Source organism: Gavia stellata, chromosome 5, assembly GCF_030936135.1.
Source record: "Gavia stellata isolate bGavSte3 chromosome 5, bGavSte3.hap2, whole genome shotgun sequence".
NCBI lineage: Eukaryota > Metazoa > Chordata > Aves > Gaviiformes > Gaviidae > Gavia > Gavia stellata.
This window is the reverse complement of record NC_082598.1, coordinates 2,571,557-2,595,918: the sequence shown is the minus strand read 5'-3', so window position 1 is coordinate 2,595,918 and position 24,362 is coordinate 2,571,557. Positions and strand designations below refer to the sequence as shown.

Here is a 24,362-nt window from a genome sequence, read left to right as displayed (position 1 = left end):
CTTTTTGAAGTTCACCGCCTTCGACCCTAGACTGGTGTAATGGTACCAGACGTTCCTGCTGATACCCTGCCTGAATACGTCCTGTCTGCTGGAAATAACTTTGCTGCCTTTCCTGTGGAGTCCTGCTTGCTTCTCTTTTACTCTACCTTAAAATGAAAGCTCATCCGTGCCCGTTGAATTTCCTCCTTGAATCTCTACTTTTTTCCTTCTCATCTCTGTTGAAAATTGAGATGAAATGCTCATGTAAAAACTTGAGTTCATTACAAGTTTCAGGTAGCTGTTTTGCTTAGCTTTTTTTTAAAGCCATTCTTTATAAAGAGGAAATAAAATCCAAAACGTGTGGCTTTCTCCTGGAAAAATTGACATCCTTTCATGGCTGAAAATATCAGAGCCCCATCCTGAAAGGATGAGCCCTGTGCTCATAAAAGAGACTCTGCAGGGGGCAATTGCTGAGATGGATGGTAGCAAGATGGTTATACAGAGATGGGTGACTGCTTTATTATCGTGAATAAAATGTTCGGGCTTTTCTTGTCAGAAAACACAGTATAGGTTATATTAGTCAATTAACCTGGTAACCTGAATAGCTGTTTTTCTTTTGCGTGAGAGCCTGTGCTACGGCATGAAAAGGTTTTCCTCAATTCCTCCGGCGGTTTTTCTCCCATCAGTAACACACTATTCATTTTGGATTATCCATTACTCAACATGTATGAATTTAAAGAATCACTGGTATGAAACCCTGCATTTCTGCACCGTTCGCTCCTGGATCTGCTCCTCTAGTCCTGGGTGCTATGAGATGAGCAACCTCGGTGGTCCCCCATCCTCCCTGCTGTTTTTCTCCTCCACCGTAGACCGTCTGTTGAGTTTGTTTATTGTCAGGTTCTCTTAGTGTCTGGCTGCACCAAAACCTTCAGGCGTTGTTTTAATGCTTCCCATTCTGCGATTGCTTTAAGTTGTGATTTTTCTGGAAGGAGTTTTTCTACTGACAGTGGGGGAAAAAAAATAAAAGATCAATGCAAATGAAAGTTCTGCAGGTTCTCACAGTTTGTGGTTGCTTAAATATTAAAGGCCAGTGGTGTGTTCCAATACACGCTTTTTGATGTGTTTTTATTGTAAGCCTGTCAAACGTTTTGCCTTTGAAATCCTTTTCAGACCTAAGTGATTTAAAATATTCCCAGGTTGTCCTATTAATTGTGTGATCTAGAAACCAAAGGTTTGCTTGAAAGTGTATTGAGGTTCATTATTTTAAATCTCAGAAAGCCAATCATTAGGAATGAGGGTAAGCCAGGTTCTGGGGTATCTTGATGTTAACTGCTGCTGATTTCTAATGACATGCTCAACGTCTTGGCTAGGGAAATGCCACCATTTCTCCCTTACAACATAATAAAATCTTTTAATTAAAGTTTCGACACACCAAACAAATATCGAAGGATATATATGTGCACAGGTTAAACATGCACAGTGCATGCCTTGGGGGAAAGAGTGACATTCTGGTTACAGAACAATTATTTCTCAAATTTATTCTTAATTTTCGGGAGGAATTTTGTAACGTGACTTGTGCTACGCCAGAAACTGGTGTTAGGAAAAGGATCTTTCCCCTTAAGCATTTGCTGCTTTGGTTGCAGCTTGCACCTTTGGTTTGGCCACTGTTATGCTGAGAGTCAGCTGGCTTTGGGACAACCCCGAGAGCGATGGCTTTCCTTGGCCCGTTCAGAAAACGGAGACAATAACGTTGCTGTCAGCATTGCATTTGCCACTGCTCGTGTTGTAGCACATCTCTGTCTTTGCAGCGCTCCTCGGGGTTTTATTTCTTGAAGCTACTGTTGACTTCAATAGGAGTCATGTTGCCAAATTGCACATTTTCTTTAGTAAACTAAACTTCCTTCAAAGAGCTAATAGCTTTTAGTTCGTAAGTCTCTTGGACATCTTCATCAGGACAGCTTGTTCTTTGATTTTATAGCCATTAAACAAAGCGTTTTATGATAGCTGAAGGGGACAATTGCAGGAACGACAACCCAGCAATCTGTTTCACACTTGCTTTAGTCTGCAATCTGCTGGTGTGCTTTAAATATTCGAAAACTCCTCGCGTTCTTTTACCCAAGTGCAAGTTACACACAAGTTTGCTTGCAAACGCTTAGTACAGCTCCGTTTGTGTGAATTCATTGGGGTTTTTTGCTTTGTGACAGTATCTACAATCTGCTCTGAAATGCCTTTTTTCTTTTTTTTTTTCTTTTTCCCCTTCAGAAAGTAAGCAAAACTTTGCCACTTGCCTTTTGTGGCAGTGAAATTTTATATTTTTTTTTATTAGACGGAGAACCATAGAAGCTTATATATCCCCCCGAGCTTAGTTGCATCCATCCCATTGTGCCTTCCTGCCACCTTGCCCGTACCCCAAGCTTCTAAGACAGAAAACTGGGTAAATCCAGTTTTCTACACAAAAAAAACACCCCAAAACTAAAAGACAGCTTGACAAAGAAAAGACCATAGAAGGTTTACGAGTTCAAGAAAATGGTGATGTGATTAGTTTTGTCCGAACGAGTTGAACGCTGGATAGCAGCATCTTCCCATCGCCTGCGTGCTGTGTCCTCTTCTGAATCACTGAATCACTAAGGTTGGAAAAGACCTGCAAGATCGTCAAGTCCAACCATCAACTAACACCACCATGCCCACTAAACCATGTCCCGCGGTGCCATGTCCACAGGTTCCTTGAACACCTCCAGTGACGGTGACTCCACCACCTCCCTGGGCAGCCTCTTCCAGTGCTTCACCGCTCTCTCAGGAAAGACATTTTTCCTAATATCCAGTCTAAACCCACGCCTCCACATGGAGAGGCTGCTGGATGTGGGCAATATATCTTCCTGGGTTATTTGGGGCACTATGCATTTTGTGGTGTTTTCTTTAGCACTTTGAGTGCTGTAAATGATCAGTTAGGGCTTGGAGTGTCAAATTGCCCCCAATTAATGGGGAGATGCAGGTGGTGATGGTGGGAACTATAGAGGACATTTGGTAGTGGCTCAATCTTGCTTAAAAATAGAGTATGACTAGTATTGCTGCAGCTAAGTAGTTATGATAAATGCGTAAAGCTGCGTACAACAAGTGGTTTTAGGCAGCTGCTGCACTTAAGGGTAAGGCTGCTGGTTTTTTAGATGCTCTGCAAAGTGTATGCCTCTTTCCTTATTAAATAGGGGCACCGAGTCACATCAGACCCATTGCTTCTGGGAATTAGGGTTATGGCTTCTGCATCTACTTACAGGTTGGGTAGCTCGCTGTTAGTATTAGAGATTAGCCGCTGAAGCCAAAAAGAAGCGTGTCCACAGCTCAGCAAAAATTGAAATGCTGTTTCCAGCCCAGCTATATAGGAAGTGTCTTTTTTTGTGTTTAAAAAAGGGAGCTGCATTGTAATGCTTAAAAGTGCTTAAGAGTAGAATAAAAAGATGTCTTGTGTCATGAAGGCTTGCAGAGATTTACCCGAGAAAAGGTTTTCTATTTTAATCAAACATATTGCAACAGGGACATGCTTGCCATTTGATACATTTGCTGCGTTCAGAAAGGAAACAAACAATAAAAAAAGATGATTATTCAATAGACGCCTGACAGCATTTTGCTCGTGCTGTTACAAAAAATTTCAAATTCTTTCTTACAGTAGTTATGTACTGCTGCTAGTTTAATTTTAAAATGATTCCCACAAATCCTATGGAGTCCTGGCATGCCCCAGACAGGTGATGCCAAACAACTAGGGTGTGCCAGCTGAAAAAGTAAATAACTGCTTTATGGAGACTTAAGCAGATGCATTTGCCCTCACAAACAGGTCGGGCTAAGACTGTGCGTGTAGCTTTACTTGCAATAACCTGTTAGGTTGTAGCAATGCAAATATTTATGATTATCTGTCTGTACCCTTAAGCCCGTTAAAACACCAGGAGGTTATTTTTCCATATCCGTTGATATCCCTTCGTATTGGGTAAAACCTCTCAGATACATGTTTTTTTCATCTTTGTGTTGGAACAATATGATGATAATATTTTTCTGTTTATTAAATTAGCAACTACTCCGTGAGATGCAACAGATGGCAAGTCGCCCCTTCGCCTCCATCAACGTTGCCTTAGAAACAGATGAAGAGCCGCCAGATCTCATTGGGGGAAGCATAAAGGTGAGAGCTGGTGCTTTAGGATGGTCCGTACCACAATTAATCACGGCTGCTTGTTTTAAACTGTGGTTAATGCAATAATCCCAAATTTGTTATATTCCCTCCCCGTTAAGTCTGGGAGGGCCAACAGATACTGGTTTGATTTGCTTTTATCCCTTCAGGTATGCATTTACAACTTTGGGGCTGGTTTAGACAGAAGTGATACTGTTTGTAGGGTATGAGATTTTGTGTTTGCCTTGTTAGTTTTTATGCCTTGTAATAGAGAAGAATGCAGCTTTAGACAGTAGAACATTTAGATAGAAATAGCTATAGGTCCTATAGAAACCATTTTTCTGTGATATCTCAAAGCAAACAGGAATATAGTCACATCTGTGTACTGTAATAGTGTTAACATATTTCTGATGATAAATATATGTTCAAATGCATCTTGTGATGTGCAAATAGGAGTGTGGAGAAATCATTGTCATCAGGCTGGCATGTTCTTAGACACAACACGTTGTATTTTTAGGAAAAGCATATTTAAAAGGAGACTAATGAATTAAAAGATCTTTTTAATGTGATGCTTTGACTAGCAATCTTGTATCCAGAAAGAAAAAATGAAGATCCCAAGAACACTGATTATTTTTGTTTCCTGTCTACAGTAACTGTTTTGTTTTATTTAGTCTTCAGCTTTTTGGAAATCTTCCTCATTAGTCTAGGCACAAAGTTTCTCACCTTCTATTACTGTGACAAGCAAACAGGCTATGACCTGTAAAAAAATGTGTGTATTTTAATTATTGTAAAGCACATGAAAACAATCTGACCTGAGAACTTCTGTTTGGTGAGTAATAATATTTAAGTCTTGGCCTTAGTATCAGGAAATGCTATAATTAAGGTTGCCCATATAACTTTAGCTCTTCATTATTTACATGTGAATATAGTCTTTCATGGCAAGTTGTAACACTTTTTCCACCTGATTGGTGTTCTGCAGCTATGTCGAAGAAGCTTTTCAATATATTGTCTTAGTTTCATTATTTGTTCTGGTCATTTACCATGTTCCATCCAAACCTTTAGTCCCAAGCTTGAATGATTCCTGTGATTGCCCCGCATTTGACTGCTTCATGAATTAATCGTTACCTTTCTCTGAAGTCAGGGTTTATTGTCCCTGTTTTGCAGAGATGACCTTGGAGCGTAGTGAAAATAAAGTAAAATTTGCAAAGGAACTCAGTAATTTGGGGTAATGGAGTGACAGGGCAGCTAAGCTGACCTGTCTCTGGGACCTCTCCTCGGGGGCTCTGAGTGGTTCTACTCCCCATTGACTTTCATTTGACTCCAGATCATTCCGTTTTTCTGAGGTTTTATAATTTCTCTACTTCTGTTACAAGGATGGTAAGTACTGAAGTCATTAGCTGCTAACAGCTCACCAAGACTTTGAAATCCATGCTTGTAAAATTGGATTGTCACTCAACAAATTAGAATGAGCCTTTTTTTCGTTGCTTCATCGAAGAAGCTGTGGGATGTATACGGTTTGGGCTGGAGGTGAATTTGTGAGTCCGTAGCCTGGCTGCTGATGGGTTTGGGTTGCAGTCTCTCTGTCTGGGGGCAATTCCCTTCCCCTCTTTGCATTTTCTGAAAATAAGTTGACTAAAAGCACCTCTCCTGTAGGATCAGGCCAGAACAAAGCTGTCCTGAACTTTTTGATCTCTTGGACAAGTTTGTCTACACCCATAAACTACAGAGAAGATGGGAAACTTTGGCTCTCTCATGTTCCGATTAGTGTGTTATTTCTTCTCTTGTTCAGCTGGCAGCGCTTTTACCTTTTCCGTTCGGGCTTTGTTGTTTGCTTTCTCCTCCGTGCCTCTCTCTGTTTTCTTCTTAGTTGCTTCTTTGATTATAGAAATGTTGAACTCTTCTCTTTTGAAGTGCTTCCATAGCCAGCACCGCAGGCAGGATTTCATCTTTCTTTCACTTGCAGCTAAGCCTCCTTGCTTTCCCATGTCTGCTGTCATCCTCCATATCTCACTTGTCTGACCTCCTTGGGTTACTCAAGAATGGATGGAGAAGCCGGTTTTAAGCCTAATAAGTAAGATTGTGGACAGATGTCCTTTTTCAGACCCAGAAATTGTTACCAACTGCTAATTGCCCTCTGTGCTGATTAACTCAGACAAATGTTTCTTAATCCACTTCAAGCATAAATGAGACAGTCTGATTCAGGCAAGTAGCACAAACCTTGCACGGTAACCTGGAGCCAAGTAGGGAACGTGGAGATGGACGGTTGTGCCAGCAGATAACTTCATCTGCTGGAAGATCTGAGTGCAGAAAGAGGATGCTTTTCCATGACAAGGAGAGTTGCTAAATTTGGGGGGATTTTATATAGTTTTTTAATCATCTTGGAGAATTTGGATAGGGGATAAAAGTATGTATAAAAGTCTGGAGTGTTCCAGAAAGTTGAAATCACATGGAGAGGAGACTCAGGAAGCCTGTGGGTTGTGAGCAACTTGGGGAATGACGCTTCTGAGATAGTCTGGCCCATGGGATGCTGCGTATAAATGAATTTAGATAGAAGTGAAAGAGCAGTCTCAATATCTGTGGGGCCAGCTTTGGGTTTTTCTTCTCATCGCTTCTGCACCTGCATGGGAAAAAAGTTCTTAGCAGGAGGGAGCTGCAGGAAGATGGGCTGGGACGATACCAAATTGTAGAACGGCATTTTGCTTTGTGTTTTGTCTGTTCTTTAATTATTAGCTAAGAAAAGAGCGAAGAGAAGTGTTGCTACGTTGTTGGACTGTAAGCCATTCTCCAGTCGCTCTGCTTTTCGCTGTGTCAAAATTTGAGAGCCTTTGTTTTAATGCAAGAAATCCAGACTTGTGTTATCATAAATGCATTGATGTTTTTTCTTTCCCCATGTGAATCAAAGCCTTTGGTTAATAATGAGTTTATTTGAGGGTTACAAAGGAGAAGTGGAAAATGGGACGTCTTGTCTGCAAGAGATTAATTTCCTTTTCCATTGTGCACAGCCAATTGGCAGCCAGTGTCAAGCTAGTTCCATCCTAAGCTAATGTTTTCCAGCTGGACAGTATTAGAACCGTGTTTTCAATTAGTACTTTTCCTGGGGTACTTAGAAGTAATAGAAAGTGATTTACCTGCAGGGAAACTATTCATATTACAGTCTGCAGCTAGGCAACACGTAACTAGCTGCTTTGGTTTATTTCCCACTCAACAAATACTCAGTGGATTGCAAATCTACCACTAAATTTGCTTAGTTATTACCAAATCCATTGGCTTTTTTCTGCAGTTCTTTGTGCGTTCTGAGGTGCTGCCTATTGCATTTTTTTTTTTCTAAGAGTACTTAACGTCCCTGGGTAGCTAGGACTCATCCAAGTGTCTGAACTGGTATTACTGTAACTCAGGCTTTTTTAGGTCTTATTATCTAATTAATCTAAGTCTTGTAGTCCTCTGCAGTGATTTTTAGAAGAAGCTTTCCTGAAAGAATTTGGAAAGTTTATAATTTTGACATTGATTTCTAGATCTTGAAGTTGGTAAAGGCATGAAGCTTAGGCTTGTAGATTCTTGGGAAGAACGCATATACAGCATAGCAAGCAAATGTTTAGCTTGAGTAAAACACCTACAGGATCAACGCCAAAATTGTTGCATTAGAAAACTTTATTCTTAAGTTGGAAAAAAATTGTCTTGGAAGCTTTTAGAGGATTTGAAAAACACTCTTGTAAAACGGAGCATTTGCCTAGTAGAGCTGGTCCATAGAGCAGCCTTTGCTCTGCTGTGTTTAGGGATCCAACATGCAAAGCCAGTGCTAAGAGGTGATTATTTTTGCATCCGTGATCGACAGGCTGTCCACGCCCATAGTTGCCTAAATGCAGTGAGAGAAGTGTTTGGTGAGCAAAATCCTTCTGAAGTTCATTTAGCACGTTCTGTACCTTCATGCCGACGGGCATTTAATTCTGCTGCATTAAGCTTCTGAGGGCAAAATAGCTTCGCCGCAAATCCTTAATCAGACATCAGCTCACCAAGCTGGCTGATTCCTTAAAAATAGCAGAAAAATTGATGGAAAATAGCATCTCACTCTAGTAATTAGTTTGCTTTGTTATGGAAGAAAGTGCTGTCGAGTGGTTTGAAGACTGACAGAAGGTCCCATCTGTTCAAGAAGTACAGAGATGAAGTGGTGGGCTGATTTAGGAGCGGGCAAGGGATACCACAGGTTTATATTTTCAGTCTACTTGTACTTCGTATCTGAGTGGTGCCCTTGTGAAATTCCTTTTACACTGCCATGAAGTTTCAACCATCAGTAATGAGCAGAGAAGTGAGAAGTTAGGAGTCCTGTGCCACAGGGCGATGGGTTTGGGGAAGCTGCGTGGGTACCGCTGTGGTGAGGAACGATTTGAAATGAAGCATCGTCCAGCTCCAGCACTTCTACAGGGCGACTTCACCTTAATTTTTACATGTAGCTCTATGTTGGGCTGTTTCATGCGATGAGAGAAGTTCAATGAAGAACAAGTAAGCGCTAAGGATCTGATTGATTTTTAGGGCTGTTATCCTGTTCTGGTTGTCACTCTTGGTGACTCGTTTCCCCCTTAGTTCGCACGTTACTGACCCATTACTAGTCCATCAAAGCTGCTGATGGACCAGCTTCTGTGACCCCCTCCCAACCCACCTCACTTAAACTGAGCCAGGTTAGCGTAAGCACGGCAAGCACCAAGTCTCCCACTTCACCATGCCAGCGAGCTGAGACTGGGGGTCCTTGTGCAAGCAGGCAGATTTGGATGGGTGGCAGGCTTGAGCTGGGATATATAAAAGTAGTCTCAAGTGGAAATGGTCAGACTATTGAGATGCATTGGAGGGGGGACAGAGCAGGTTAGGGTTTTTCAAGGGTGGTACAAATAAGCTGAAAGGGAGAGTCATTCATTATCCTCGAAAGGATAATAGTCGGAGGAAGGGGATGAAATTGAGGGGGAAAAACACAAATTGAATAATCTTAATCTGATGTGGCAGTTGCTGGAGATGGTTCACACGCAGCCTTCGAGGCCAGAAAGGCTGGTTTTATTTTGCCTGACCTGTCGAAGGCAGGCTGCTCAGGCTTGTTAGCTTGCCTTTTGAAATGCAATTTCAAAGTAATTCCTGATGTATTATTTCTGGGGTTTCTAGCATTTGCTGGTTCTAGGAGCTTTTCCTTGCATTAATGCTAAGGCGTTCAAAGCGTGTCAGCGTGTAGCTGTCTCCTTGTCTTTAGCAAAAGCACTTCCACTCATTAGACTCAGTCCGTGTGCACGAGCGGATGGCAGGAGCCCTCCCGTTGCATCAGGGTGACAAGGGATGCGCAACAAGAAGTGACATCCCAGCTCGTGCTTTATATTTGGTGTTAATTCTGCTTATGCCGGCCCACTTTCTAATTCATGGAGAAGTGTATGATCGCCTTTGAAGGAGTGCCACGCTCGATGGAGTTGCCAGTGGTAAGAAGGGAGCGTCATCTGGGCAGCCGAGGTGCGTAAAACAGATTAGCTGCACTAGAATTGCGTACAGCCTGGCTGTGATCCGTGCTGTGAAAGCGACAACAAAAATGCCTGATAAAACCTTCACCTAATGAATTATTTCCAGTTAACTAGTGCCGGGTACCTTGTTTTGATTTCTGTTGCAAAATTAGGGACTTGGTGGGGAAACTTTTGCCACTTCCATAATATAATACGGAATATAAATATTTGGAAGGGAGCTATCATGAGATCAACAGAGACATCTGTTAAGCCTGCCTTGTGTTTAGGGAATATTTGGCTAATAATTGAGATTTAACTAGTTTCAGATTTGAAGACGGTAAATTTTTCAGCAGGATGGACCCTGATTTTAGCTGATAAGGAGGAATTTGCTGGAGGGAGAGGAAGGAGCGCAAAGCTTCCCACAGGAGAGAGTTTTTCCCCTCTAGTGCAAACGAGTGTCTCTTCTGATTGAAGTACTAATAACACCAGCAGCTTTGCAAAAGACATTATCGGGGTCCTATTTGCATTCCTTTATGCCAAGTAGTTGTTTTGTGTGTCTTGTTTTTGCAGTCTTCATCCAACTGTCCTATTTCGTTGGGTTTTTTACTTACGCTTTTTCATGTGCAAAAACCAGCCAAGTGGTCGAAAAGAACCAGAAAAATCCTGCCGCTTCACCCGTACAAAATCAAAATAAATATCCACGGTTAGCCATATATATTTTGCTCAGATTTGCTACCCGTGGCCTCGTGCATCCCATCCCCTCCCCGGGGCATCGGCAGGGAATTGAAAAAGAAGGGCGAGTGTTGGCTTATGTGAGTGGCAATGCTCAAAGCTGTGACATGAGGTTTTGTCATTTCGGGGTGACTGCTTTTGAAATACAAACTTGCCGAGCGAAATCCTTTCCTTCACCGAGAGCTTGTGTCTGTGTTTTGCTGGATTGGCAATGTGCGCTTTAAAATAGAAAGCAGTTGTTAAATGCAGTGGGAGCAAACTTGGTGCCCCGTGAGGCTGGTTTGCGTATATGCTCCCAGTAACTCAGGGTGCTCGGAAGTGTATTATCAATTTCAGACTGTTAGCATTCATCTAAGGGTTTGGATATGATTTTTATTTAGTTTCTCATATGCAGGAACCCAGTGTTAGGGCCGAGTTGTGAGCAATTCATTCCCCAGCCCCTGTGTCACTTCCAAGGTAGATATCAGGGACAAGGTAAATGTAAATTTTTAATCTCGACTCATTTACTGCAAATTATTGCTGGAAGTTCATTCATCTCTATCTCAGAGGACATACATATTACCCTGAGAATATGATTTTTAAAACTTAATACTCTATTTTTTATAGAAAATTGCTTGTAACTTATTTTACAAATGTTCAGTCAGCTTTTAATGGCACAATTTAAAAACTTGCAAATGGAATTTGACCCTTTTTCTACAGAGTGAAATCATCTGAAGTGGAATCAAATAATAAAGTTGAACTGTTTCAGTAATGTTCCTCTTCTCTTCCCCCACCGTAAGGTTTTTCCTTTATTTTAATTTCCTTACTGGAAATTGAAACCCATCTAAGAGTTATTTGATCAAACCACAGAAATATGTTTTCTTGTTAAGGAAAAAAAACTCTCTACAGTATATTTTTTTTTATACATTTTGAAAAGCAATATGCTGGCAGTGTATTACAGCACCTAAATAAAATTGATGCTGTGTTTTTTAAATTACACAGAATATTTATTGTTCTAGCCATTAGTTTTATGTGACACATTATTAACCTTTAGAATTTGTCGAATGTAAGCAGTGTAAATAGAAATAATGAGATGAAATAAAAAAGAAATGTTTAGGTTGAACATCATGCCATGCAACTTGATTGCGGAAAGCATTTGGCTGTGAAATTGTCTCCCAAGGGAACTGGTGGTGCACTCCGCAGCTGGGTCACCTAGAAATAGCCCAGACAAGGTCCTGGAAAATGCCCTGTTTGTGTAGAAAATCCTGCTGGAGAAGGCGGACTGATTAGATGACCTAATAGGTCTTTTACTGCTTTTAACTACTGTAATCGTTTAAGCTTTACCCATATTAAGTATGTATCAAAACTCATAAACAACTGAAATTGCTTGGCTTTTTAGTGCTGGTTTTGGCCAGCAAAGTCATCTGTGGAAAACAGCTGAGAACAGATTTCGCTGTCTCCAGGAGCAATGGGCTTGTGTCACCGCTTAGCAGAATACCATTAGCTTCATATTTTCATCCAAAACAGGGTCATCACTGTGTCCAAGCACTGCCTAAGACAAAAAGAGTGATAGCGCTTCCCGGTTAAAAAACAAATACGGTGGTGCACCTTCCTGACGGTGCACATCGCCCAGTAAAGCGTGTTTAAATCTGCGTGCCAGGCTGAGAGGTCCTTGATGGGTTTTTTGGTCTTTGTTTGACATTTGCACCATCCTGATTCTTAGTCGTTGTTTTTTTTCCACCGTTCCCATTGATCGTAGCTTTGCTGGTGTGGTGGAGCAGTCAAAGTCCATGGCAGGAGAAAAGTTCAGGCTATTTGTGACCAGCATGTCGAGGGAGAGGATTCTGCCCTTCTACTCCGCTCTGGTGAGACCCCACCTGCAGTACTGTGTCCAGCTCTGGGGTCCTCAGCACAGGGAAGACATGGACCTGTTGGAGCAGGTCCAGAGGAGGCCACGGAGATGGTCAGAGGGCTGGAACACCTCTGCTATGGAGAGAGGCTGAGGGATTTGGGGTTTTTCAGCCTGGAGAAGAGAAGGCTCCGGGGAGACCTTACTGCGGCCTTTCGGTACTTGAAGAGCACCTGTAAGAAAGATGGGGACGGACTTTTTAGCAGGGCCTGGTGCGATAGGACAAGGGGCAATAGCTTGAAACTAAAAGAGGGGAGATTCAGGCTAGCTAGAAGGAAGAAATGTTTTACGCTGGGGGTGGTGAAACCCTGGCCCAGGTTGCCCAGAGAGGTGGTAGATGCCCCATCCCTGGAAACATTCAAGGTCAGGTTGGACGGGGCTGTGAGCAACCTGATCTGGTTGAAGATGTCCCTACTCATTGCAGGAGGGTTGGACTAGATGAGCTTTAAAGGTCCCTTCCGACCCAAACCATTCTGTGATTCTATGATCAGCTGCACGAAATTGTCACTCCAGCGCATTCACAATATTTGTTTGAGGACAAGGAGTAGCTTTAGGGAAGGGTGCCTGACAGCTAGACCAGCTGCAGTTGTCTGTTCGTAACACAGATACATGCCGGGCAGCACAGCATCTCCTTTGCTGACCTCCATCCTGGTTACAGCCAGAAGGGAGATAGTCTTCTGGCTCCACATTTCTTACTGCTTCTGTTCTCGTGGGCTGGGTGCAAGCGTGCTCTCTGTTTCATGAGCCAAGGGCATGGCTCCTTTCTGATGCGCTGTTGGATGGCAATTTGGCTCGTATGGATTGACCCACCACCAAAGGTGAGATCCTTTTATCCCATTAACTGTGGTCTTTGTCCACGCGCTCCAGCAGCTGGGCTCCGCTCTCCTCTCTGCGCCCCTCTGGGACTCTGCTGTTCAGGCACCGCGTGAAGCAGTCATCGTGTGCCAAGTCTCTGAGGGATGCACCTTATTTGCATAGATTTGAATAATGTCTACTTTATTGTGCCATTAAGCCTTCAATAAAAAGGAATTGCTTCTATAATTCAACAATGGGTTTATCAAAACACTCTAAATGAAAGTCTCTGGCAGAGGCTGGCTTTAACCATCTGATGAAAGGTGTTACAAAGTTTGGAGATCTATGTATTTTATGGGATTTTTTAAGTGGGCCATTAAAAGCCACCTGTCAGACTGAAGCACAGCCATTTAGAATGACCTGATCTGTGGTTCCTGAGTCCACTCCAAACCTTCTTGCAGAAAAGCAGCTTGGGTCTGCAAGAAGAGCATTCAGAAACCACGCAGGAGGCAGACATGCTGCAGAGGTGGGGAAGGAAAGGAGATGTAAGCTCTTCTTAGGTCTCTCCATGAAAATTCCACTTGATGAAGCCAGCCAGCTTCTCCGTAGCTGCTTTGCGCCATGGTAGCAGCTACATAGGTCGCATCAAAACACAAGCAGGCTTACGGCAAGGCCAGCTGTGGGCGAGATCCACAATCAAGACAGCCTTTAAGTTGCTGGTTGAATTACCCGCGTGTTTTCCTCCATGTCTGCAGAATACGGTCCCCGGGCTCCACCGCCGGGTTGCTGTATATCTCGCAGAGGGCACAGTATGCCCTTCACTCCCGGCTGACCTCTTGCTTGCATCAAATTCAACATTCCCGTCACTCGGCGTGTGAGTCATTTCATCAAGCTGCGCTTTGTCTCTTGGCCTGGCGAGTGCACGCTTGGAGATGAGATGCGGTATGAGTCACAGTTCAAAAAGCAGGTGCCTGAGCTGGTGCTGTCAAAAATAAATTTGCAGGACTTGATTCTTCATGCTGGTTTTTGTTGTTATTAACTGCAGCTTGTCTCAGGAAAACGGCTGGTTTAGATGGACAGTAGACCATTTTTTCCCCTTTTAGATTTAAGATAGAGATTAGCTGCAGCAAGATGATTTTGTGCTCAGTATATTCTTTCCAAATTAGCTTGCAACTGCCTGAGAGATTTTTGGATGTGTTGTTATAGAATGGATACTTCCTTGCTTTGCATGGTTAATAGAAACAAAGTTCCCCATGCAGTGAAATATTAACAATTTTTTAATAACGCTCAGCTTTTCTGAGCATGTTGACAAGAGAAGGAAGGAGGCTCAGAGGTACGTCCTCTGCCCTCAACTCTCCGTGGTACATCAGATAGATTAAAAAGTCACTGCGGCATGAGGGTCAGACTTACCCCCATGAAATTACACTGAATTTTAGGTATCTGTGTGGCCGGGGTCTGCTGTCACTCACTGGGGGACAGCGCTGGCTGCCTGTTCGGGGCTCTTTCAGCACCAGTGACACCTGTGTAGGAGCTCCTCATCGGAGTGGGATCGGGAGAGCAGAGAGGAGAAGACGCGTGACCTTGAGGAATGAAATAAGAATAAAAATCCCATGGAAAGGAAAAGATCGTGCCCACAGGGACTCGTAATGAGAGTTTCTGCTGCACATTCGGGGTTCATTAGTTGGAAAGGGCAGAGGAGGAGAAAGGGTCCTGCTTGGGGCTGAGAGATGAGCTAAATTACCCTCAAAGTCCCTTTAGCTCTGTGACTGAGAGCTCTGTATGAACTTTTTCTCTTTTTTACCTTTTTATGATGTGTAGGAGAAGCAGGGTGGTTTTGATACCATTACAGGGATCCTGTTACAGCCTGAAACGCCTCTCAGGTCACCCATGGTTCAGAGCAGCAGGTGAGTGGCAGAGAGGGACTGTTGGGAGAGCTGGAGAAGGGAGGGTTTGTGTTCAGAGAAGAAATTCAGAGCGTTGCTCGTTCAGATGAGCCAAATGAAGGCTGAGATGTATAGTAGGGTAAAGCCCAAGGAGAGTGTTAAGGCACAGAAGAACGTCAGCTGGATGAATAAATTTAGGTGGGAAAGAATTGAGGTTAGAAGAAGGTTTCTGGTGTCAGAGCGGTGAGATCCAGGAGCAGGGAGCCTCTGGAAAGGTCTCACAAAGGTGATGGCACAGGCTGAAAGTGTAACTACTTTTAAAACAGAGCGTTGCACTTTTATGTGCAGTCACCTTCATTAGTGAAGGGTTGGATTCTGTGACCGTAAGAAGTAGTTTCCAGCCTCCTGTTTCTGTGTATTGGCTGGAGGAGGAGGAGCGTGCTGCTGAGCATCCTCATGACATTACAAAGCATATTGGAGTAGAGTTGCATTGAGCAATTTATGTTGGGGAAGAAACAGAGTTGCAGGAGCGTTTTGATTAGAATCGTAGAATCATGGCATGGTTTGGGTCGGAAGGGACCTTTAAAGGTCATCTAGTCCAACCTCCCTGCAATGAGCAGGGACATCTTCCACTGGACCAGGCTGCTCACAGCCCCGTCACCACGCTCAACGTAAAACATTTCTTCCTCCTATCTAGTCCAAATCTCCCCTCTTTTAGTTTCAAACCATTACCCCTTGTCCTATTGCAACAGGCCCTGCTAAAAAGTCTGTCCCCGTCTTTCTTACAAACTCCTTTAAGTACCAAAGGGCCGCAGTAAGGTCTTCGCGGAGCCTTCTCCGGGCTGAACAACCCCAACTCTCTCAGCCTTTCCCCACAGCAGAGGTGTTCCAGCCCTCTGACCATTTTCATGGCCATTAATCTAGTAGGAGTTAAAAGCAAATACATTAAAAAGGTAATAGAAAAGATGATTTCTTCTTGGCTTGTCCAGTTGCTCCTTCATCCTTCTCTTCCCTCCACTACTACTTCTCTGCATGGCCTTTGCTGCTCGTTCTGCTCAATGCTGAGGGTGAGCGTGAGTGCTCGCTGTCACACCCAAGCAGCGTGCTCCAACCTCTGGGATTCAGCAGGACTGTTTTATTAACAGTGGAATAAGTAAGGTACTTGGCTTTCTCCAAATGAAAATAAACTTTGTGCTCGGTGCACGCTCCCACTCATAGGCCAGAAGTCCGTGGGCTGTATTTCTGCAGTTGCCTTCTCTGTGCTCTCTCCATTACCTCTGGTAATTGAGTCGCCTGTGGGATATAGCACCAGGGAATGCTTGGTTGCTTTGTGGGAAAAGCATTAGTTTGAGTTTGATCCCTTGGTTGGGGGTGGGAGGAAGATGAAGAAATCTGCAGTCATAAACCAGGCAGACAGCAGCTTTTGTCGTTATAGTCTGTAGAATACGTATTTATCTACCTTGCACAGACTAACAAATTGTTGTTGCAATCATTACAGTAAATACGAGTTATGAAAACATTTTAAGTTTCATTTTGCTTGCTGTCATCTCTTTTTTTCTTTTTTATTGAGCAGCAGTAATTTAATAGCATTGTTTGACTCCTGTTCTTTTTTTTCAGCGTCTTGCATTGTATTGAGTTTCTGTTGAACATTTAAGTACAGTAGTACAATTTTATGCCTAATGGAAAAAGCAATAATTATTTCATTAATACCAGGGTAGAATTTGTCCATACGAAACAAGAAATCAGAAAGCACTGAGCGTATCGGGTAAAATAGTGTTTCTCAGCTTTCTTTGCCTATGTGGAACAAAAGAAGGCACTCTCTTGTACCTCTGCTCAGAGGCGTAGACTTGTGTCCTCACATTACCGTTGTGCCAACCCACAATATCGCTGATCGCGTGTAATCATGTGTGGGATCGGGGCCTGGCTTAGATAAGAACGCATTTTAGTTTCTGGGCTGCGCTGTTGGATTTTGTCCTTCTAATGACATATTGAAATTAGCTGCTGATCATTCAAATAGAATATGTACAAGAGCACAGTGGGAGGGTGATGTTCAAAGATGCTGAGGATCAGCAAGGGATCCAGTCCCCTGCTCCTCTAGGGTGGGAGAAAGCTTGCTGCCCATTGTATATTCATAGTTATCAATATACATTTTATCTGAAAACTTTATTTCATGTCCATATTTGTAATGTAAGCGTGAAACATTCGTATCCAACGTAAACAGGCTTCAGTAAAGCATGGTAAGAGTAGTCCGTCTGAGGGTACGACAGATCACTGAAACCAGATCCAGAGCCAGGAGCACAAACCAGTCCTCTATTCTATTGAGTCCTTTGCTTTTCAGTTGAAAAAAGGACAATACAATCCAAGTAGACTTTCTAAAGCACTTCCAGCTCCCAGAGCAACCAGCCACCTAAGAACTTAGTCTGGAGTGGTCTAGAAGACCACTGGAAAATGAACACGACCCCTTGGGAAAGAACAGAAATGAAAGACAAAATTGGGGGGACACAGCTTAAAGCAAACCACATTGAAATAGAGAGGGGGTTGGGGGTAAATGTTCTTCACGGTGTTAATGCATACAGTGCTGTGAAGGTTGTCATGTGGAGTTAAGTTCTGGAAATGGAAGTTGAAGCGCCAAATCGCAGTGGTCAGACGTGACGATATTTGCAATACGCTGCTGATGGGTTCAAAGGCAAAAAACCCTCAATCCTGTTGTTCAGCATAAGCTGCTCCTTTGTTATTGAATTTAGGGAGAAATACAAGCCTTGTGCAGTGCTTGACTTTTTAGTAGCTAGCTTTTTATTAATTAAATGTGGGGGTTTTGCCATGACTAGGGTTTTGATTGTTGCTAACATTGGTTTTAGCTTTGCTAGCTACGTGCTGGAAATTTGCCAGGTGCAGAAACACGGTTCACGCCCTGAAGCTTGTACAATCTGAAAAAGACGACGCTGGGGGAAGAGGGAGGGTGTAACACACTGTATAACATTTGTTTTCTCCTCTTCCTTCCCTCACTGCAGACTGTGCCAAAGCCAATAGCGCTGGAGCCCTGCTTTGGGAACAAAGCAGCCGTTCTCTCTGTATTCGTGAGGTTGCCTCGAGGACTTGGGGGTATACCACCACCAGGACAGTCAGGTGAGGAATATCACTGTCTTCCCTGGGTTGGTATTAGCTCCACGCTCCTTCCCCAACCTTACAGAGTCACCTTACAGTTTCGGACTTGATCCTGCAGTAATTGCTGTACCCGCACCGCAGCTGAGGATGTGCTCAGGTTATTTTAAGCTAGGTGGCTTGGGCCCTGCTAGCTTCCGACCTGAGGTTTGATTCAATTTCTTGGGTCAGTTGATGGATGAACATCTGGTATTTGGATTACACTTTAATTTATGGCTGGGGAGAAAGGGGGATCTGATACAGACAGGTTCACAGTAGTTACTTATGAAAGCAACTTGTCTCCCAGTCTATTCCCTCCCATTCCCAGCTCCATTTGTAGCCATCAAGTCCTTTCAGAGCATCTGTGCCCTCCTCTTAGCAGCTCTGGACAGAGAAGTTTTCTCCATCCAGCTTAAGGTTTCCTTGTTCTCAGCCCTTTCTCATTTAAACCTGATGTCAGGGCACTGAGACATAATCTTCGGGGCAGTTTGTGATTGAACTGGGGTTTCTCAGTGCCCAGTGAGCCCGGTGAAGCAGGGGATTAGTAAAAACCAGGTTTGAGATGGGCTGGTTTGGCTGTGAGCTGTATTGAACTAAATGCCAGATGGCCAACAGTGGTTTGTCTGTGGGTTTGCCGGGAGGAGGTTGCAGAGGTGATGGGTGTCCGGGAAGTGCAGTGAAACCTCCATGCACGTGTGCCTTCAGGATTTATTCTAGCACATCTACTCGTGCAGAGAAAGACACCTCTCTAATATTATAGGTTTCACATCCATTAATACCCACACTTCTTATTTCTAGCTTTTGCTACTGCAGTTGCTTTCAATAAAACATGCAGGATTTAAAAGCTTATTTCAGAATAGCTGCTAGAGTTTAATCTCTTAAGCCAAAACGCTTTTCTAGTTTGCTTTTTTTAAGAAGAACTCAAAAAATTATATTCATTTTGTGGCTTGGAGGGTTTTCTCAGCTGTGGCGGAAGGATTTGTTTCTGTGACTATTTTGTTCTCTATTTTGTTTCCTTGCCTCAGGTCTTGCAGTGGCCAGTGCGCTGGTGGACATTTCACAACAGATGCCAATTGCCTACAAAGAGAAATCGGGTGCAATACGAAATCGGAAACAGCAGCCCCCTGCACAGCCAGGAACCTGTATTTGATGCATGGACATCAGAAACTGTATAGGGTTTTAAAAAGAATGGAAAAGTAATACCTAGGAGGAGGAAGAGAAAGATTTCCAAGTTGTGTCACAAGAGACTAGAAGCACTCGGAAAAACACAACTTCCTTGAACCCAACCTTTTCTCTCATCTACGTGATAGTTGGCTTTATTTGACAACTGCTCCACTTAAGTTTTACTGACACGTGGCTTCAGATTGCTCCTTTGTTTTCTTCAAGTTTAAAGTAAAATAATTTTATTGCAGGTCCAGTAACATCCGATCGCCGCCATTCATGGTCAGTGTAAATAGAACAGTAGTCCAATATGAATGACACTCAGGTTTATACATGGAAAGTGCTTTGTAGTTCATGTATTTATCAAACTGTACAAAAAGAAAACGATGCAGTGTTTACAGGTGTCAGCTCTCAACACATAAACACTACTATTAATCTTCAAAGCATCTTCATCCTTTGTTGTCATTTAATACTGTATGCTTATTCCCTCATTATTTAAGTGGAACTCTCTTCCAGATACAGCGTTTTTGTAGTCACCGTGGTCCAGAACATCAGGAATGCAAAAGCTGGGATGGTTTAAAGGTTGATGTCACGTGTTGCTCAGACCGCCTGCAATACCTGGAGAAGCTGAACGTTGCTTTTGAAGGACTCAGTGTTTACATAGTCTTAACCTGCTTGGAGTACACCACACACAAGTGCCTAGACTTGAACAGATCTAGGGAGTGAGGAGACTGCTACACGTGTTTCTTTTTAACATAATTATATTCCTTTTAAATATATGTATACACACATATATATAGTCACCCAAGGCAATCTGTGTTCTTTGTAATATATCACGTGCAGTCAGGGGAAAATGGCATTTTCCTGACCAACAAACTACTCAACCAGATGGAAATACCTGGAGGGAAAGTAGAGTTTCAGTATCTCATAAGAAAACTCCTGGTTTCACCAGCGCTTTTAATAGAAGCAGTTCGTGTTCCAGGTCAGATTTATTCTATTTCTTCTGATTTTTCTCTGTCCGTTTGGCCTCTTTCCCTCCCCCTTCCCTCCTGCCATTCTTCTGGACGAGAGCTGAGCTGTGCCGGGGCTCAGAGGCATCGCTCCTCAGCAGTAAGATTGGCTTCATCTCCTTACAGGGTGTAAAAAGCAACAGTCCAGGTGCCAGATCATTTGAGGCTGAAGTAAAAAAGAACTTTAAATAAAAACAAGCAGAGCAGCTTCGTTTGGCCACGAGTTTGAGTTCTACATGAGCAGTTATTGCTATTTCCTATTGGGGTTGAGCTCTCTTAGATGTCGAAGAAGGTGGCTTGATGGTGAAAGGAAGGGACTTGCAAACAACAAAGAGAAGGCTTGACTTTGGTGGGGGGTATCAAACCATCTGGAGTACTCTGACTAGTTGGGATTATGTTTTGAGGTTCAAGGTCGGACTTAACCCATCAGTCCATGCATGCTCAGCCCAATGTCTCCCTTGATTCTGGAATGTGGCGCGGTGCCGGGGCCACACAAAGTCGTGATGTAGGAAGATGTTACATGAAGGTGCCAAACGAGGCATGTAATTGTTGCTTAATCACAGTAAGTGTGGTTTCATTCAGGTTGCCGAGTCACTGGTTTCTGATGGGGACATCTAGTATTTATGAAACGGAGAAGTAACAAATCAAGGGGAGTGAAGGGAAGTGCTCTTGAATCTTCTGGCCAGGTAGCACCCTTTTTCAAAACGAAACCCAAGTAACTGCATCTTTTTTTGTGCACATTTTGGTGATCAATCACATAGCCACTCATTTTTGGGTTCCTTTTTAACCGTGTACTTTGAAGAATCTTTTCGGAGCGCAGCGGCATCGCAATAAAAATGTGAATTGCTGTGCGTGTGCGGACAGCAGTGGTGGGGGACAGCCTGCCGGTTTAAAGACCGTGGTGGATTATAGTTCAGATCTAATGTATCGTTAAACAAATACAACAGGACTGCAGAAAAAATAGTGTGGAAATAAATGCATTTTATATATAAGTGTGTGTGTCTACATATATATAATATGCATCTGTTTCTAAACTAGAAGTTTAAATGCCCTCTGGGGAAGAGAAATTACGGGAAAAGGGGTGAGCTTTGTCTTTTAGAATGAAGGGTTTAGGCAGTTTTAAGTTTTAACTGATGCACAGATTACCTCAGACAGATTCATCTCCTGAAAATACTTCCTATCTTCCTATGCGTATAGGACTAACCTGAGCTAGAGAAATTATACTGGACTAAAATCCCTTCCCTGTGATTACTTTAGATGTTTTCAGTCGTGATGCACATCCTCATGTTCAGAGATGTCGTCGTCTTGCTTCTCCGACGCTTTTTTATTGGGAGAACTGCCAACCCAAATGGAGAAAGCTCTTGTGCTCAAGTCTCCGTATTCAGGACGGCACTTAAGCAGCTGCTTAAAGTTGTTGCTTAGGTTTTCCTGAACAGCAACAGCTTTCAGAACAATAGGCCTGGAGGGGTGATATATTTTTACATTAACAAAAAGACATAAATGGGGGTTTCCCCCCGCGGAGACCTGGGTTGTCTGGTCTCAAAAGCTTATGGTGGAGCGTGCCCAGAAGTGTAGCCACAAAGTTAAGTGTCAGATATTGGAAAGGCGAGCAAAAATGATCAAACATTTGAGATTTAGCAGAACCAAAAAATGTAAATAGACGAATTTTATTTATATGAATAAAATGAAACAGCTCCTTTAGGATGTAGCTCTGCTCTGCATCTTATCTCCATACTGATGAGGGAAAAAGAGAACTCTCATACATATCTCTGCTGCAAACAGTTTCATCCCAACTGAAAGGTAAAATAGAGACGAAGGTGGGAATGGATGGGGGGAAGAAGAATTGCCAGTGGTTTATCACCAGGCCAATATCGAAAGTGAAGGATTTGTGGGTTTATTTCTCTTGGAGGTGAGGGGGGAAAAGAGCAACCTTGTTTCATGGGAGAATCTGTAAATAAATGAAAAATAACACACTGATTTTGCACTTGTACATAAACTATACAGTAGCGTGCAGAACATTGAACGATTTAAAGTGTATATAAGCCAGAAAAATATTGAATGTATTTTTGATGCATTTTAAATGATGTATGAGTTTTGTCTTAATAACTTCTTCATATGATGAGTATTAGATAACTTTCCAGAGCTTTAAAGAAACATCAAATTATATTCGTGATATCTTGCAGTATAAAGCAGGGAGGCATAACTTGACTTTTATGTATTCAAATGCATTTCACTTAAATGTATAAGCAAAGTAAAATACGGCCCTTCCATTTGAAAAGGGAAAAAACCCAACGCTTGAAGACAGGTAATAAATGTACCTAAAGTAGTCATTACTTGGAGGATTAAGTCAGCAGTTTAAGCCTCTACCATTAAGATTGTGCCAGTGATTTCTATTCAAAATTACTATTTTCAAGCGTTTATAACTGGCTGAAATTCAGCATTCAAGGTCTCAGCCCTCAGAACATTTTTATTCTTTGAGAGTAACCTTTAAAAAATTTAATAAAAAAATCGGAAATGTTGTAGCCCTTTTATTCTAGAAAGCAACAGTGCCATTGGATCTCCTAATAACATACTTTTTTTTTTTTTTTTGCTTCACCATTTTCCATTCTTTTTAGCCCAGGATTTTCTCTGGACTGTTGTAGCGTGAGTGACAGGAGACCCTGCCCCGGTAAGGGTCAATATGTTGAATACAAGAAGATTTAAGGGACACAACTTTTGAGTTACTGCCACTTTCCCTGGGCTTAAAATGCCCTGTATTGAAATTGCCAAAATAAAGCTATACACGATGGGGAAATGCCTGTGATTAGCATGAAGTCATAGGGTATAATTTACCAAAATTTGATGGATGTGGTACCACAAAAGCATGACAGCCCCCGGTGGCAGGTACACGCTTCCTTAGGGGTAGGTTGTGTACTAAATATTGCTTAGAAACATCGTTTTCTTGGTGGTAAACATTTACCAAAATAGGTAGTCACGGGGTTTATAGTATGGTTTTACAATGGCAGCTCAGCTTGCTTGGCCCTAAATTAGCCGAAACGAGCTTATGATGAAATGCCCTCACTCAAGAGGCTGAAATACCCCTTTAGGCTTTTCCCGTAACCCGCTGAAAGTCCAGCGCCACAAATACGAGGCTGATTCTCCATCCTTACCTGCTCCCGATGTTTGCAGCTGCTTTTTCTTTTCCATGAGACCCCGAGTTAGGGACAGAGCATCAGCTCCATCTTGGAACCTGCAAAACCCTTTGCCCTGCAATGAGGGATTTGCCGGCGCTGAGCTTGCGAGAAAGCAGAGGACGGACCCTACATGCCGGGAGCGACTTAAACTCATCCGTCCAACTCGCAGTAAGCTGCGGACGTCTCTTCTTTTCCCGTTTCCTTTTTATCTTCATTTGGGAATACTCCAGGGGAAGGGGGTTGGGGTTTTCGGAGCCTCCTAGGCTGAGCTGCAAGGTTGGGAGAGGGAGCTGTGCGTGTTTTAAATGGAAAGGTGCCACCGGAAAGGGCACGCGGGAGCGTTTGGGGACGCGGGAGCAAAGGGAAGGGAGGGGTAGGTGTGCGTTTCTCATTTTTGGACGTGTTGTTGGCAATTTTAGTCAAATTCGCGCTTTTTCTCTTGATAGCTGCTTCAATTAGATGAGTTTCCCATGCTAGGAATACTACGATAGTGTGTATATGCATTTTTTTCTGCTTCTGCATCAGGGCAGGTTTGGTTCAGTTTATTACTTTGTTCTATACACTACACATGGACTATTTTTGTGCGTCTTCCAGGTACTATAGTTCTTTAGACATTTCCTCTACATTTATCATTGACTCCACAAACCTCACCAGAAGAAAGAAGGAAAAAAAAAAAAAAGTGGAGGAGTGTAACATACGTCAATCCATTATTATTTTTTTTTAAAAAAAGCAAAAATAAAATAAAAATAGAGTTTTATATTACTCTGAAATCTGTGCACAATAAATGTTCTTTACACTAGGATCCTTGAATTAATTGTACTCTGGATTTTTTTTCTTTGTTCTGTAATTATTTACGATTCTTATCTGTGTTCAGACTTGAGCTTAGTTTGTTAATATGTATAATTTAGCATTTATTGCATTCATATGTAAATATGAGCAAGTATTGTAAACTATTTCATTGCTGGGGGTTGTGGGTGTTATA

At 42.6% G+C, this 24,362-nt stretch overlaps 1 protein-coding gene across 1 annotated transcript in view; it reads left to right on the top strand.

Moving 5' to 3' along the window:
- The window catches only part of ATRN (attractin), a 159,176-nt gene extending 135,454 nt beyond the window's left edge, over nt 1-23,722 (top strand). Inside the window, exons 27-29 of the mRNA XM_059817858.1 lie at nt 4,037-4,144; nt 17,907-18,021; nt 19,062-23,722. Of these exons, the coding sequence (XP_059673841.1) occupies nt 4,037-4,144; nt 17,907-18,021; nt 19,062-19,186 (348 nt within the window). The 3' untranslated portion in view covers nt 19,187-23,722. The remainder of the gene's footprint in view (nt 1-4,036; nt 4,145-17,906; nt 18,022-19,061) is intronic.
- The last annotated feature ends 640 nt before the right edge of the window (nt 23,723-24,362 follow it).